This window comes from Brachyhypopomus gauderio, chromosome 11 (genome assembly GCF_052324685.1).
Source record: "Brachyhypopomus gauderio isolate BG-103 chromosome 11, BGAUD_0.2, whole genome shotgun sequence".
Taxonomy (NCBI): domain Eukaryota; kingdom Metazoa; phylum Chordata; class Actinopteri; order Gymnotiformes; family Hypopomidae; genus Brachyhypopomus; species Brachyhypopomus gauderio.
The window spans coordinates 2,658,340-2,672,125 of NC_135221.1; the positions used below are offsets into that span (position 1 = coordinate 2,658,340).

Below are 13,786 nucleotides of genomic sequence, written 5' to 3' on the forward strand. Positions count from 1 at the left end.
ACTAATTTAAGGTTTATTTAAAGTTACTTTACAACATCAAAGGCTAATTTTCTACAAGCCTATTGTGCCACATGAGCACACAAAAGATAAATTTTCTTAAACAAGGCCTAACACTTCAGAACAAAGTTCAGTTCAAAATGAAACAAAAACAGTAGCAAATATTACGTTTTTTTAAGCATAATTAGCATATATCTTAATTTTTCCCTTATTGATCCATTGCAGTTTACATTTACATTTGCATAAGTTGAAGCTATACGCTTTAAATAAGTCCAGTTCTTTTATATCCTATTTCTTTTCCATCTATCTTTTTCTTCTCCATGTATTGTTTTATTGACATCCTGCATATGCTCATCTCCCTCGCCACCTGACCAATAGACTTCCCTTCTCCACCTCTTCACTACTCTGTCCATGTCCTCTAGAGGAGTGGAAGCCCTACATGTCTTCCTCTTATAACTCTGTGGCATGATGGTCTATTTCTATTTTGGGTCTAAAATTAAGAATGTCACATAGTTTAAGTGATTAAATATAAGAATACAATGTACAACTACAAAAAAAAAACAATATGTTTAAAATATTCATAAGTGGGTGTGAGTTGTGCCACTGGCACAACTTACCCCAGGCCCTATGGCACAAATCACCCCAACCCCACCATTTGGGAAAAAATGCATCATCCAGTAGTTTTGGGCTAACATTATGCTAGCTGCATAGACTCATAGTGTAGCTTACCAAAGTACTAAAACATGTGTAAAATGTTTTCATACTTCTCTATAACTGTTTGGACACAACAATCAAAAATCCTTGATCATAGGAATTTTACTTTGAAAGGCAAAAAACAGTTTTTTGAACTTAAAAGTGCTTTCCTCTCATGCAATGAGGCTCTCTTCTTTGCAGGAGTAAAATGAATGTTTTTTCAAAAATTAATGGTCACATAAACAATTTCTTCTCTGGTTCCCTAGAAACAGGGGGTGGCACAACTTCCCCCCTGGCACAAATCACCCCACTCTCCCCTACATATTACTTGATTTTAAAAGTAACTACGTTAGATTACAAGTTACTTTAGTAGTTACATTCAGCAGCAAAATAAAAATTTCCAATACTCACTTTATTGGAAGTGCATTTTTAACAGTAACAATGTATTGAAGCAGGTTCGGTAACGGTTACCGAACCTGCTTAATCCAAAAATCCCGAGGAGGGAAACTATTGATAACGCAACCCTGGCGCCCCCCCCCCCCCAGTGTCACTTAAAGGGCAAGACTCTCCTGACATTACGTTTGTGTAGCTGCGCGGTATTATTTGTAAATTTATTTGTAAACGTAATACAAGCGAACTGGGGTGGGTTTCCCGAAACGTTCGTATCGCCAAGTACTTCGTAACCTCGTATGAAACGTACGAGGTTAAGAAGTACTTAGCGCTACGAACGTTTCGGGAAACCCACCCCTGTTCAGTCAGACAGCTTGTGAAACGAAATACCATTACAACTTCAAGCATTTTAAAGTAGGCGACGTTAGTCAAAATTCCAGCACTTTTCAAACGTGAAACACAGTGCAACATTAAAATTCTTCAGGTAAATGTTCCTTCCCCTGTTTTTGAGGGGTGTTTCTTTACACTACCACATATCGTTACGGGAGGACACTGCAAAAATGACTTGTAAAACGCGCTCGCGCTCTCACAGGGTCGCGCGCAGCGTGCGGAGTCGAGCGCTACGGTCAGACGCAAAAGTAGAACTGAGCCAAGAAGAAAGCAAAAATATATATTTTTACTAGGGAAAATAAAAATAGTAACGCACAGTTATTTGGATAAGTAACTTAAATCTGATTACTGGACTGGAAATAGTAGCGCGTTATATTACTCGTTACCGAAAAAAGTGATAAGATTAGAGTAACGCGTTACTAAGTAACGCGTTACTGACATCACTGTAAAGGAGTGTAAACATATCTTAAATGAGTGTAACATATCTGTAATGGAGTGTAAACATTGTTTCTCTGAATGAATGCATCTGTTCTTCTAGATCATGTCGAAGCTCGTAAACCTCATGGTAAAAAACCCTTTACAATGCCGGTGGATATTTATCTGGCACATGAACAGATTATTGTGGAGGCTGGGAAACCTGCTAATTTGAACTGCTGCATGTCTGAAAACGAGGAAATTGTTTGGTACAAGCAACCTGTGGGAAAACAGCCTCGGACTGTGGCCAGGACATTTAAATCAACTGAACCTACATTGTACAATGAATTCAGCAGAACTCGCTTCCACATAGAAGAATCCAAAAATTTCAGCAAAATGATCATTTCCGACACAGTTTTATCTGATGAAGCAGTGTACTACTGTGGCACGACCGCACCATACCCTGTGTTTGGAGTGGGAACGTTCTTGGTGGTCAAAGGTATCATTTAACGTTATTAAACAGACTGTGTTTAAGCCTTAACCTTTCCCCACTCAGCTCTGGTCACAGGGCTTTGCTCAGTTTATTGTCTCACTGTTTGCTTCTGGACAGATGTGAACAAGTTTACCACAGCTTCAGAAATATCTGAACCACATCTCACTGATGATTCAGTGGCAGGTAGACCAACAGCGGACAGGAACAACACCAACATGACAACACTAGAGAAGACCAGTGAGCATTTCAGTATTATTTAAGTATTTTTCAAAATGTAAAGTCTACCAGTACTCTGATCATTTGCACTAACATTTTGAAAGTGTGATAACAGCTTCCGACAGCTCACTGGACTCCACAGTGTTTGGTTTGGGAATGACTTTGGGTTTCTCTGGAATACTGATAGTCTTCCTCATTTGTTCCATACTGCGGAGACAAGAATGTGAAAATTGCAAAAGTAAGTGTCTTTCCATCAGAGCACGCATGCAGAAACCTGCCAGATCTGAAATTCCACTCTTTTTTAATTTCACTCTTTTCTGTATAAACAGTAAAACCTTCTAAAGCAGATCAATCAGAGGAGAGGTCAACAGGTGCTTTAGTAAGTTCAGTTGTATACTGCATTAAGGAATATTGCTCAATATTACTCGAAGATTATGAATCTTATACTACACACATTTCCTCTCAATTCCAGGAATCTCATGACATGGAGAACTATGCAGCCTTGCAGTTCCAGAAGAGGAATGAGTGTGTCAGAACCAGGGACACACCCGAGTGTGTGTACTCCGGTGTGAGATAGCTAAACCACACCAGAGGAGTGTGTGTACTCCGGTGTGAGATAGCTAAACCACACCAGAGGAGTGTGTGTACTCCAGTGTAAGATAGCTAAACCACACCAGAGGAGTGTGTGTACTCCAGTGTGAGATGGCTATGACACATCACAGGAGTGTATCTACTCCAGTGTGAGATGGCTATGACACACCAGAGGAGTGTGTGTGTGTACTCCAGTGTGAGATGGCTATGCAACACCAGAGGAGTGTGTGTACTCTAGTGTGAGATGGCTATGACACATCACAGGAGTGTGTGTACTCTAGTGTGAGATGGCTATGACGCACCAGAGTGTGTGTGTACTCCAGTGTGAGACAGCTATGCTACATCGATGTGTTCTGCTAGGCTTACAGCTGCACCTTATGTAGTAAAGACAATGTGTGTAAATGCCTATGCAACTCTCTCTCTCTGTCTCTCTCTCCCTGTCTCCCTCTCTCTCTGTCTCTCTCTCTCTCTCTCTCTCTCTCTCTCTCTCTCTCTCTCACATCACTTTTTGTACTAAGATTCTTTCTTATTTGTAGTTTATATGTACAGGGTGAGCCATTTATATGGAGACACATAAATAAAATGAGAACGGTTGGTGATATTAACTTTGTATGAGCAGAGGTGTCAAGTAATGTTACCTTACTTAAGTAAAAATTTTGGTTATTTATACTTTACTGGAGTAATTATTTTTCAGCTGACTTTTTACTACTACTCCTTACATTTTTACACCATTATCTGTACTTTCTACTCCTTACATTTAAAAAATAGCCTCGTTACTGCTATTTCATTTAGACTTGTTTTCATTCTAGCGTGTCATCGTTTAATAAAACCCTATCCTGACTAATCACGCCATCCGGATAGAGTGAATTTGATTGTGGTTCGATGAGAAGTATAACAGTGTTCTCAAGTCTCACGCATTGAGCGTGTGACACACACATTTGACCGTCTTCACACGCCACACTTCCGATTTCTCACGCCGGAAAAAAAATTTATCTAGTGTATTTACCTCTGATCCATATCTATATCACCCTCCACTGGCGATCGATCGCGATATACAACTTACATTCGCCACCACCCCCCCCGCCCCCCCCGCTCAACAACTTAAACTCGCCAGTGACTCCAGGTTCAAATCTTACCCTGACAAGATCTCTGAAATTAATTCTAAACTTGAGAGCCCTGAGTATAAACATATAATATTCCGACACCCTATTGGTTTGTACGTGATCCATTGCACCTGCACACGTCACGTCACACTCCAGTGAGGACGTAGCAGACGTACGTAGCTTAGTATAAAGATGTCCGTGGCAGACTCAAGAGAATTCGAGCGAAGTGTCCCAACTAAGCAGCTGCGAGCACCAGTTGGTAGGCAGGAAGACCAACCAACCCTTGTACTCAAGTACATTCATTTTGGCATATGGGGCCATTTTTCAACATTAACATTTTAATATAACATTATAGTCATTATGGCAGGAGTGGCCAACCTGCGGCTCTTTGCCTGATTTCATGGGGCTCCCCAGACGGTCCGCTCTCACCTGCACTAACGGTTTGTGTCGTGGCCCGGTTACCTCATCAGCTCTGAGGGCGACACACTGCTACATCTTTGTGCTGCGCGGTTTGTTTACAAGCCCAGCGAGCCGCCAACACTTTTAAAACCGGCGTAGTGGAAAACTGGAGACTAGCGGCATAAAGTGTCTGTGATATTGTGATTGTGATTTGAGTCTCGTTGGTGAGACGCGGTTCTTCTGTCACACGTTTGTAATAAACCACATACGAGGTGCAGCAAAGGCACCGCACACGACTGAGGGAGGTTTAAAACTACTGACACTGTCTGTTCTCTTCTTCCTGAAGGTGAGCGCAGGTCAGTGGCGCTGTAACGAGTGCTGATAACGGAGTTTATCCACTTTTTACCTAGAAAACTACAGTTGCTCGTAGGATGCGTGCACGCATGCATGAGCAACCTCACCGTGCCGTGGCCCACCTCCTTCAACCATGCCAAAGTCCTGAAGTTTGTGTGTTTTTTTTATGTGTTGTTCACTTAGCTTGAGTTCACCCCGGTATTTTCGTCAAACGCGCATGTGACTGAGATGAAAACACTGCTTCCTAGTCAGACGCGGGGAGCAGTTGGCGTTAGGTGCTTTGCTCAAGGGCATCTCAGTCATGGCCTCAGGCCTGGGAGTTTAACCCACAACCCTCTGGTCACAAGACCAGTTCCCTACCACAAGACCATGACTGCCCCATGTGTGTGACATTTACAATACATCTGAGCAGAGGTGTGTGTGTGTGTGTGTGTTTTTCCTTACATTACTTTTACTTTTATACTTTTAAGTAGTTTTGAAAGCAGTATTTTTACACGTTTACTTGAGTAAAAAGCTTGAGTTGATACTTCAACTTTAAGGGTTTAAGTATTTTTAAACCCTAGTATCTATACTTCTACCCGAGTAATGAATGTGAATACTTCTGACACCTTTGCGTGTTTGTGGCACATTAAAATATGGGAGGGGAAAACTTTTCAAGATGGGTAACCATGGTGGCCATTTTGGATCCAACTTTTTTTTTTTTCAATGGAAAGAGGGTATAAAATGTGTTGAAAGTGTATATATATGCTCCTGAGAAAACAAATGTATACAAATCTGAATTCCTGTCACATGTAAGAACTGTTACGGTGGGAGAAGGCAGGCACGACAAGCGTGTAACATCAACATACAAACGTTTATTGTGAAGCACAACAAATAAAGTACGGCGCGGGTAGCGCAAGCACTCTACATACAACACTCACAAGGCACGAGCTTGAGACGAAGACGAGCACGAGACATCACGCAAACACACATTAAATAAGTGCAGAACACATTCCCCAGTGATTACAAGACAAGGCACAGGTGAGACCAACGAACACGCTCACTAACGACCCACACCCACGGAACTACAAACATGGACATAACTGGACGCAGACGACGTAATAACACGCCCACAAGGAGAGGTCCAGAGCTGAACCGTGACAAGAACTTTTTTATTTTGTTTTTTTTAAGGGAAATTCCTCCTTGCTGAGAAATATAATTAAATGTGAAAATTCTAGAAAATATTGGTCTCTCCTGGTCTCTCTGTTTGACTTTTGACCCTGTGTTTTTGAATAATTGAGACTGCACTAACTGTCATTTGTCAGAGCCATTAAGTGTTTCATCTCCGATCTTTGATATAAATGATATGATGTGTGTAATCAGGCCCTTGCCCCCTGTGTCCCTGTCCTTGCTGTAAAGCATGAAGCCTGTGTGTGACATTACTATATACACAGTTAGTAAATTATGAAATAGGTAATGTCAGTAACAAACATTCATAATAAAATAAAGAATACCCAGAAGTGGAACAGTCTGGACTTTTTAATAACTCTTGCTTTGATTACAGACAGGCAGGTGAGACATGTCACAACCACTTTGAATTCCTCAATATGATCATTATTTAATCATATAGTGGAGAAATGTCTCTCAACATCTTCAGATAAATGTTTTCAAAGCATTATTTAGAGATTCACTGTTCATATAGTGATGGTGGGAGGGTCTTTTCTGCAGTGAACACATGCTCATATAAGAAGAGATGTCTGTTAGACTAATGTGTGGTGACAGGGGGACACTTCACTTCAGAGTACACACTTGTATCCTTGTATCTTGTGTCTTGTATCCTCTTTCCTGTCTCACTGTTGCGTTTCTTCCTGCTGAACTGCAAAGCCACATAACTGATGTCTACACCGCCGTGATCCTGTGAGAAGCACATGAACGCTTATTCAGATGACACCTTACATCTGAAACACAGGAGCACTAAAACACATCGCTGTACATCACTGCATCCACACCTTGTAACAGCCAGAAATGTGTGTACTGTCTCTTTAAGGAGCAGCTAAGTTTAGTGCGCAGGCGTTAGCGGAGCCGCACACAGAGGCTGTGTTCGAAATAGATTACTACATACTGGATACTGCATACTGGACTCAGTATATACTGGATACTGCATACTGGTCCTCGTAGTAGTATGCAGTACAGTTTCCAGTATGCGACAAAAGCAAAGCACACTACGGGGTCATGTGAACGTAGCGTTGCATGATGGGATGCAGTACACCACGAATATAGCTCTGTTCGCGTACTGGAATATTTTGCGGAAGTAGTAGGTCATCCGGGTATGTTTCACGTACTGGAAATTTTCATTTTGGTCACATACTGCATACGACATACTGATTTGGGGCTCGATCAGTATGCCAGTAGTATGTAGTAGACTATTTCGAACACAGCCAGAGAGAAGGTTGTTTTTACTGACAAAGCGTTGCACCTGGTTAGGTTATTTCCCTTTATTTTTCACTTTCAGTGTGCTTTGGACAGTTCATCAGTTCATATATGAACGGATATGTAAGCTGGAGACTAAATATTTCGGTCAACTGTAAATAAAATAGTGGAATACCACTACACAGAATAGTGTCTGTGTTTTCTCCTCTCGTCCATGTGCTTCGTGTTTTACTCGCCTATTGTTGGCCCAAAGCGCACTTCTGTCCGGTAGGAGTGGAGGTTTAGGACTAGCTCTCTCCCAAAGCGTTATAACCTTCGTGCCTCATAACCACCCACACCTCTATGTGTCATAACCAAACCTCCATGTGTCATAACCACACCTCCGTGTGTCATAACCACACCTCCATGTGTCATAACCACACCTCCATGTGTCATAACCACACCTCCGTGTGTCATAACCACACCTCCATGTGTCATAACCACACCTCCATGTGTCATGTGTCATAACCACACCTCCGTGTGTCATAACCACACCTCTGTGTCTCATAACCACACCTGTGTCTCATAACCACACCTCTATGTGTCATAACCAAACCTCCGTGTGTCATAACCACACCTCCGTGTGTCATAACCACACCTCCGTGTGTCATAACCACACCTCCATGTGTCATAACCACACCTCCATGTGTCATAACCACACCTCTGTGTCTCATAACCACACCTGTGTCTCATAACCACACCTCTATGTGTCATAACCAAACCTCCGTGTGTCATAACCACACCTCCGTGTGTCATAACCACACCTCCGTGTGTCATAACCACACCTCCATGTGTCATAACCACACCTCCATGTGTCATAACCACACCTCTGTGTCTCATAACCACACCTCCGTGTGTCATAACCACACCTCCATGTGTCATAACCACACCTCCATGTGTTATAACCACACCTCCGTGTGTCATAACCACACCTCCATGTGTCATAACCACACCTCCGTGTGTCATAACCACACCTCTATGTGTCATAACCAAACCTCCGTGTGTCATAACCACACCTCCGTGTGTCATAACCACACCTCCATGTGTCATAACCAAACCTCCGTGTGTCATAACCACACCTGTGTCTCATAACCACACCTCCGTGTCTCATAACCACACCTCTGTGTCTCATAACCACACCTCCGTGTCTCATAACCACACCTGTGTCTCATAACCACACCTCCGTGTCTCATAACCACACCTGTGTCTCATAACCACACCTCCGTGTCTCATAACCACACCTCTGTGTCTCATAACCACACCTCTGTGTCTCATAACCACACCTCTGTGTCTCATAACCACACCTCCGTGTGTCATAACCACCAGTGTTGGGAGCATTACTTTAAAAAGTAATTAGTTATAGTTACTATACTTGTTCAAAAAAGTAACTGAGTTATTAACTGAATTACTCTATAATAAAAGTAACTCGTTACCAGGGAAAGTAACTATTTGCATTACAGTTAAAAAAAGTTATATGGCAATGAATAAGGATTTTTTGAAAAATGCAGTTTTCACAGTCAGTTGAAATTAGTAGATCAGAAAGGTGTTTAACTTTTGATATTTATTGCACATCAACAGACCAGTGCAGGATAAAATCCTTTAAAATCCCAAATCTTTGTAAAAAAAAGCAAAAGTAAACAGTTACACTATATAAAGTGCATTTACATCTATCAAATTAAATTAAATTCTCTCTCCCTGAGACAACTGGTTTGTTCTCAACAGAAGTAAACTTAACAATAAAACCTATATTCTTAATTAAATAAATCATATTCCCAGTTTGGTAGACATTCAGGAACTTCAAGTATTTTCTTAATGTTTATATCGCCACATTGAAAATACTAATTTTTCGGCTTGCTCCTGACTCGCCATTTCTGCCTCTTCTCTTTTTGTGTCGTATCACTGGCATCCTTCGGCACGCGTGTAAAAACACTGGCTCTGATTGGCTACCATAACGCTGTCTTAGCCAATCGCTTACTGACTTGTTAAGTTAAACAGGTGTTACACCGAGAACTGTGACCTATCGAGACTCGATCTGTTACTCCTCACTAGCCTGGGCAGCAGTCCACGCGCATTACTGTTAGTATATCAATCTATAGTAAGGCACCGCTTTTAATGACCAGTAACATCAACGGCGTTGTAACGACAGGAAAAGTAATTAATTATATTATCCCGTTACTGACAAAATGACGCTGTTACCTAACGCCGTTATTTTTAACGGCGTTATTCGCAACATTGATAACCAGACCTCCATGTGTCATAACCACACCTCTGTGTCTCATAACCACACCTCCGTGTCGCATAACCACACCTCCGTGTCTCATAACCACACCTCCATGTCTCATAACCACACCTCTGTGTCTCATAACCACACCTCCGTGTCTGAAAACCACACCTCTGTGTCTCATAACCACACCTCCGTGTCTGAAAACCACACCTCTGTGTCTCATAACCACACCTCCGTGTCTGAAAACCACACCTCTGTGTCTCATAACCACACCTCCGTGTCTGAAAACCACACCTCTGTGTCTCATAACCACACCTCCGTGTCGCATAACCACACCTCCGTGTCTCATAACCACACCTCCATGTCTCATAACCACACCTCCATGTCTCATAACCACACCTCCGTGTCTCATAACCACACCTCTTTGTCTCATAACCGTCACTGCATGAGGACAACTCAAAAATACCTGATTGGTTCTTGCTGCTTCAGTATGTTGATGAAGTTGTTCTAGTAAAAAACAAAAAACATAATAATAATTATCTGTATGATAGAGGCACACATTTTCATGGTTAACTTCTTGTTAAAACACTCTCAAAGATGTTTGCATATTAACCTTGTATTGTAGAAACAGTAAATAAAATGTGTTGGATTTTTTTCCTTAAACTCCAAAAGCCTGATTCAAACCTCCTCAATAAATTACCACTTACCACAGCAGTTTTCTGATTTTTTCCTCCTACAATTAAATGTGGCTTGAGCAACAATAACAATTACACAAACTCCCAAGGCTGCTGCCATAGAAACCGTGACAGGATCCACAGACCACTCTGCAAGTGAATGAAAGTATGTCTAAGACAAACGTGAAGTGTCTCAATGAAGTGTCTCTCTCTGCTCAGTCAATCATCTTTGTATTGTCTTTGTCTTAGTTCTTCTCTGAGTTATATCTTCTCTGAGTTTTAATAATAATAATAATTATTATTATTAATATAATAATTATTATTGTGCCGCTGGAAGGAGGAGGCACGACGAGCGTCCAACAGTGCAACATGAAACGTTTAATATGAACAAAAACACATGAGGCATACACAGACAACACTCGAACAGGCACAAAACTGTAGACAAAGACGAGCACAAGACATTGCGCGAACGCACATTAAATAGGTGATTAACACATACCCTCGTGATCTCGAGACAAGGCACAGGTGAGACTACGAACACGCTCACTAACGACCCACACCCACGGAACTACAAACATGGACATAACTGCACGCAGACAACGTAGCGACACGCCCACAGGGAAGGGTCCGGAGCTGTGACCGTGACAATTATTATTATTACAATCATTATTATTACTATTATTTGTACATGAGGAATAACAACAATAGTCCTAATAATAGTATTGGTAATAATAATTATAAATAAAAATAATATCATTATAATATTATGCATTTTGCCATGAAGATTGAAAACCAAATAATGAATAAGATTAGAGGTGTCAATTCCAGGTTCAGAGATTAAAAGTCCTCACCAGGATTTTGCTCAGGCTTCCTGGATTAGTGTTGATTCCACTGATTTTACCTGGATTGCTAATTAGAAAATCTAGTAAGCTTGAGCAAAATCCTGGTGAGGACTTTTAATCTCTGAACCTGGAATTGACACCACTAAATAAGATACATTACAACTGGAATGTATTGTCTGTTTACATAACAACACAGTCAACTTTGGCAGGAGTTAAAACTACTGTGCCTCCTCTAATCACTGGCCAATGAACATAAAGGAATTCAAATAAATTAGGAAAACTAATGCTGAAATATTTATAATCTTTATAATCTTATATATTTATAATCAAATATAAGTTAAAGGGAGTATATGGTGATTCTCACTTAATTGTACTGTTGTTCCGTTTCCAAGAAGGATCTTCCCACAGGTGATCACAGCGCAGTAGTAAGTGCCAGTATCAGAGACGCTGAGGACACTCTTGGAGAGGTTGTACACACAGCTGTGTGGAGAAGAGCTGATCTCACACTGACGGCTGCTGTTGTGATGAGTGGAGATGATTTCAGGATGGGAGTCTCCTGCAGAAGATCTGAACCAGAACACTTGGAGTTCTGCTGTTCTCCTCTCAGAGAGGACGCTACACTGCAGAGACACGGACTCTCCTGGAGGAACCCTCTCCACATCTGGACTTTGGACCACTGATAGATGAGGATGTCCTATGTTAATTAAGACACATGCTGCATTTTTATAGTTTTAACATCAAATGCAGTTAAAAAATATTAATGTGTGTAAATTGTTATATATAATTTTATATAAAATGAATATGTTGATTACCTCTCAGAGCTAAGAAGGTTCCACTGGAATGTTGAACTTTTTTCCAAACTGTTATTCCACAGAAATACATTCCTTCATCATTTTTTTCCATGCATTTGATTGTCAGAGAAACGCCATTTATGATTCTCTCCAATTTAAATCTTGAACTGAGAAAATCAGCTGAAAGTTTGGCATCCGTATGTTCTAACCATGTTCCTACCTCCTGAGGCAATTTTCCTAGACTTTGTTTGTACAAAACTACAAGATCCTTAACAGAGTTTTGTGGAAACGTGCAGTTCACAGTCACTTCTTCGCCAGGCTTGACGGACACAAACGATGGTTGGTAGACGTCCAAAGTTTGAATGTGAGCTACAAAGTCAAAGTCTCAGTTTCAACACAGCAGAAAAACATGACATTTCAAAAACAAATAAAACACCTACAAACAGTTCAGCATTTAGACCTGTTTAATAAAAAAATGTTTAAAACTTACAAAGTCTGAAGGAAAATATTAAAAGAATCCAGGCTAAAGCCATCCTCACAGAACACAGAACTACTTGAGGTGAACTGTTTAAATCCACTAAATGACACAAGCAACCAGTGCTGGTTGGCTTCAGGAGATGTTCACCTCATTGGCTCATGTTCACCTCATTGGCTAGCACTAGTGACGAGATCTTTCCATTTGCCTGTTTGTAACACAGTTTGGCCACCAGAAGTCAGCGGTGAAGAGAACACCAGAAGCCGGCCGAGCAGAGATGGGCCGTCCAGTACCGCACATTCATAAAACAAACACAGTGCAAGACAAAATGGACCAGCAGAAGAAATGGACAGACAGAACTGAGCTCCACACACAGGTGAATCTGTGAACACCAACACAGAGCAAGTGGAGAAGCAAAATGAAGCAATGTGGAAGAATTTTCCATGGGGCCACTTTCCTTTAAATATACTTTTGTTTTGTTGGCTAAGACTTTTGACACACTGATGTACCTGCTCTACCAGGTGAGCTACAGAAGTAATACATTAATATATTTGGTGTTTTAGAAGACAGTGAGTATAAACCATCACGAAGACTACAGATAGCCAAAGGCATGTGGTCATGAACAGAGAATACACACAATAATGAATGATGAATACACACACACACACACACACACACACACACACACACACACACACACACACACACACACACATACAGTGAGAGAGAGAGAGAGAGAGAGAGAGAGAGAGAGAGAGAGAGAGAGAGAGAAGAAAATGGCTATTCGCATTAGAAAGGTACAGTAGTATATAAAAAAATTAAATATAATAAACTTGCATGTTTTGTCTTTCTTGCAGACTCGGGATAGAGCACAGTGTTTTGAGACACTCTCATTACATTCATTCTTTTATAGTAAAACCCTGAGAAAGGGGCGGGCCTTACAAAGACACACCCACTGGCATCGCTCACTGGAAGACACTCCCACTGATGCCACTCACCATCCCTTCAGTTCTGTACTAAAATTCTCCTTCAGAGAGGTTTTCACAACGCAGTCAGTCTACAATACTGAATATACCAAAAAAAATAATAACAACAAAGAATTTTCCTCAACAAAGAATTTTCCAATACTACATTTGCCTAATAAAATGACTGAGTTAGACGTCATGAATTAATCAGTAGCAGTAGAGTACAACACTTCAGAGTAGACGCTGTAGTCCAGCTGTCCTCTCTTCTCCTCTCCTCTCTTCTCCTGTCCTCTCTTCTCCTCTCCTCTCTTCTCCTGTCCTCTTCTG

General features: G+C 41.1%; 3 protein-coding genes across 5 annotated transcripts in view; 1 reads left to right on the forward strand and 2 right to left on the reverse strand.

The window, feature by feature from the left end:
* The first annotated feature begins 2,185 nt into the window (after positions 1 to 2,185).
* LOC143526488 (uncharacterized) lies at positions 2,186 to 3,614 on the forward strand. Its single transcript, XM_077020924.1, has 5 exons — positions 2,186 to 2,383; positions 2,495 to 2,614; positions 2,709 to 2,831; positions 2,923 to 2,972; positions 3,066 to 3,614. The coding sequence occupies exons 1-5, from the start codon at positions 2,281 to 2,283 to the stop codon at positions 3,168 to 3,170; spliced, it is 501 nt and encodes a 166-aa protein (XP_076877039.1). The 5' UTR covers positions 2,186 to 2,280; the 3' UTR covers positions 3,171 to 3,614.
* A 3,056-nt stretch (positions 3,615 to 6,670) lies between these two features.
* LOC143527578 (uncharacterized) lies at positions 6,671 to 13,104 on the reverse strand. 3 transcript variants are annotated; one of them, XM_077022891.1, is made up of 6 exons: positions 12,510 to 13,104; positions 12,041 to 12,388; positions 11,593 to 11,904; positions 10,420 to 10,536; positions 10,179 to 10,219; positions 6,671 to 6,934 (listed from the first exon to the last, which is right to left on the reverse strand). In XM_077022891.1, exons 1-6 carry the CDS (start codon positions 12,550 to 12,552, stop codon positions 6,785 to 6,787), a joined length of 1,011 nt encoding a protein of 336 aa, XP_076879006.1. In that variant the 5' UTR covers positions 12,553 to 13,104; the 3' UTR covers positions 6,671 to 6,784. The 3 variants fall into 3 exon arrangements, with proteins under 3 accessions (XP_076879006.1, XP_076879005.1, XP_076879007.1); XM_077022890.1 differs by having other exon boundaries at positions 11,593 to 11,922; XM_077022892.1 differs by lacking the exon at positions 10,420 to 10,536 and having other exon boundaries at positions 11,593 to 11,922.
* Positions 13,105 to 13,580: 476 nt separating this feature from the next.
* The window catches only part of LOC143527565 (uncharacterized), a 676-nt gene continuing 470 nt past the window's right edge, over positions 13,581 to 13,786 (reverse strand). Inside the window, exon 3 of the mRNA XM_077022880.1 lies at positions 13,581 to 13,786. This exon is cut by the window's right edge and continues 56 nt beyond it. Within this exon, the coding sequence (XP_076878995.1) occupies positions 13,663 to 13,786 (124 nt within the window). The 3' untranslated portion in view covers positions 13,581 to 13,662.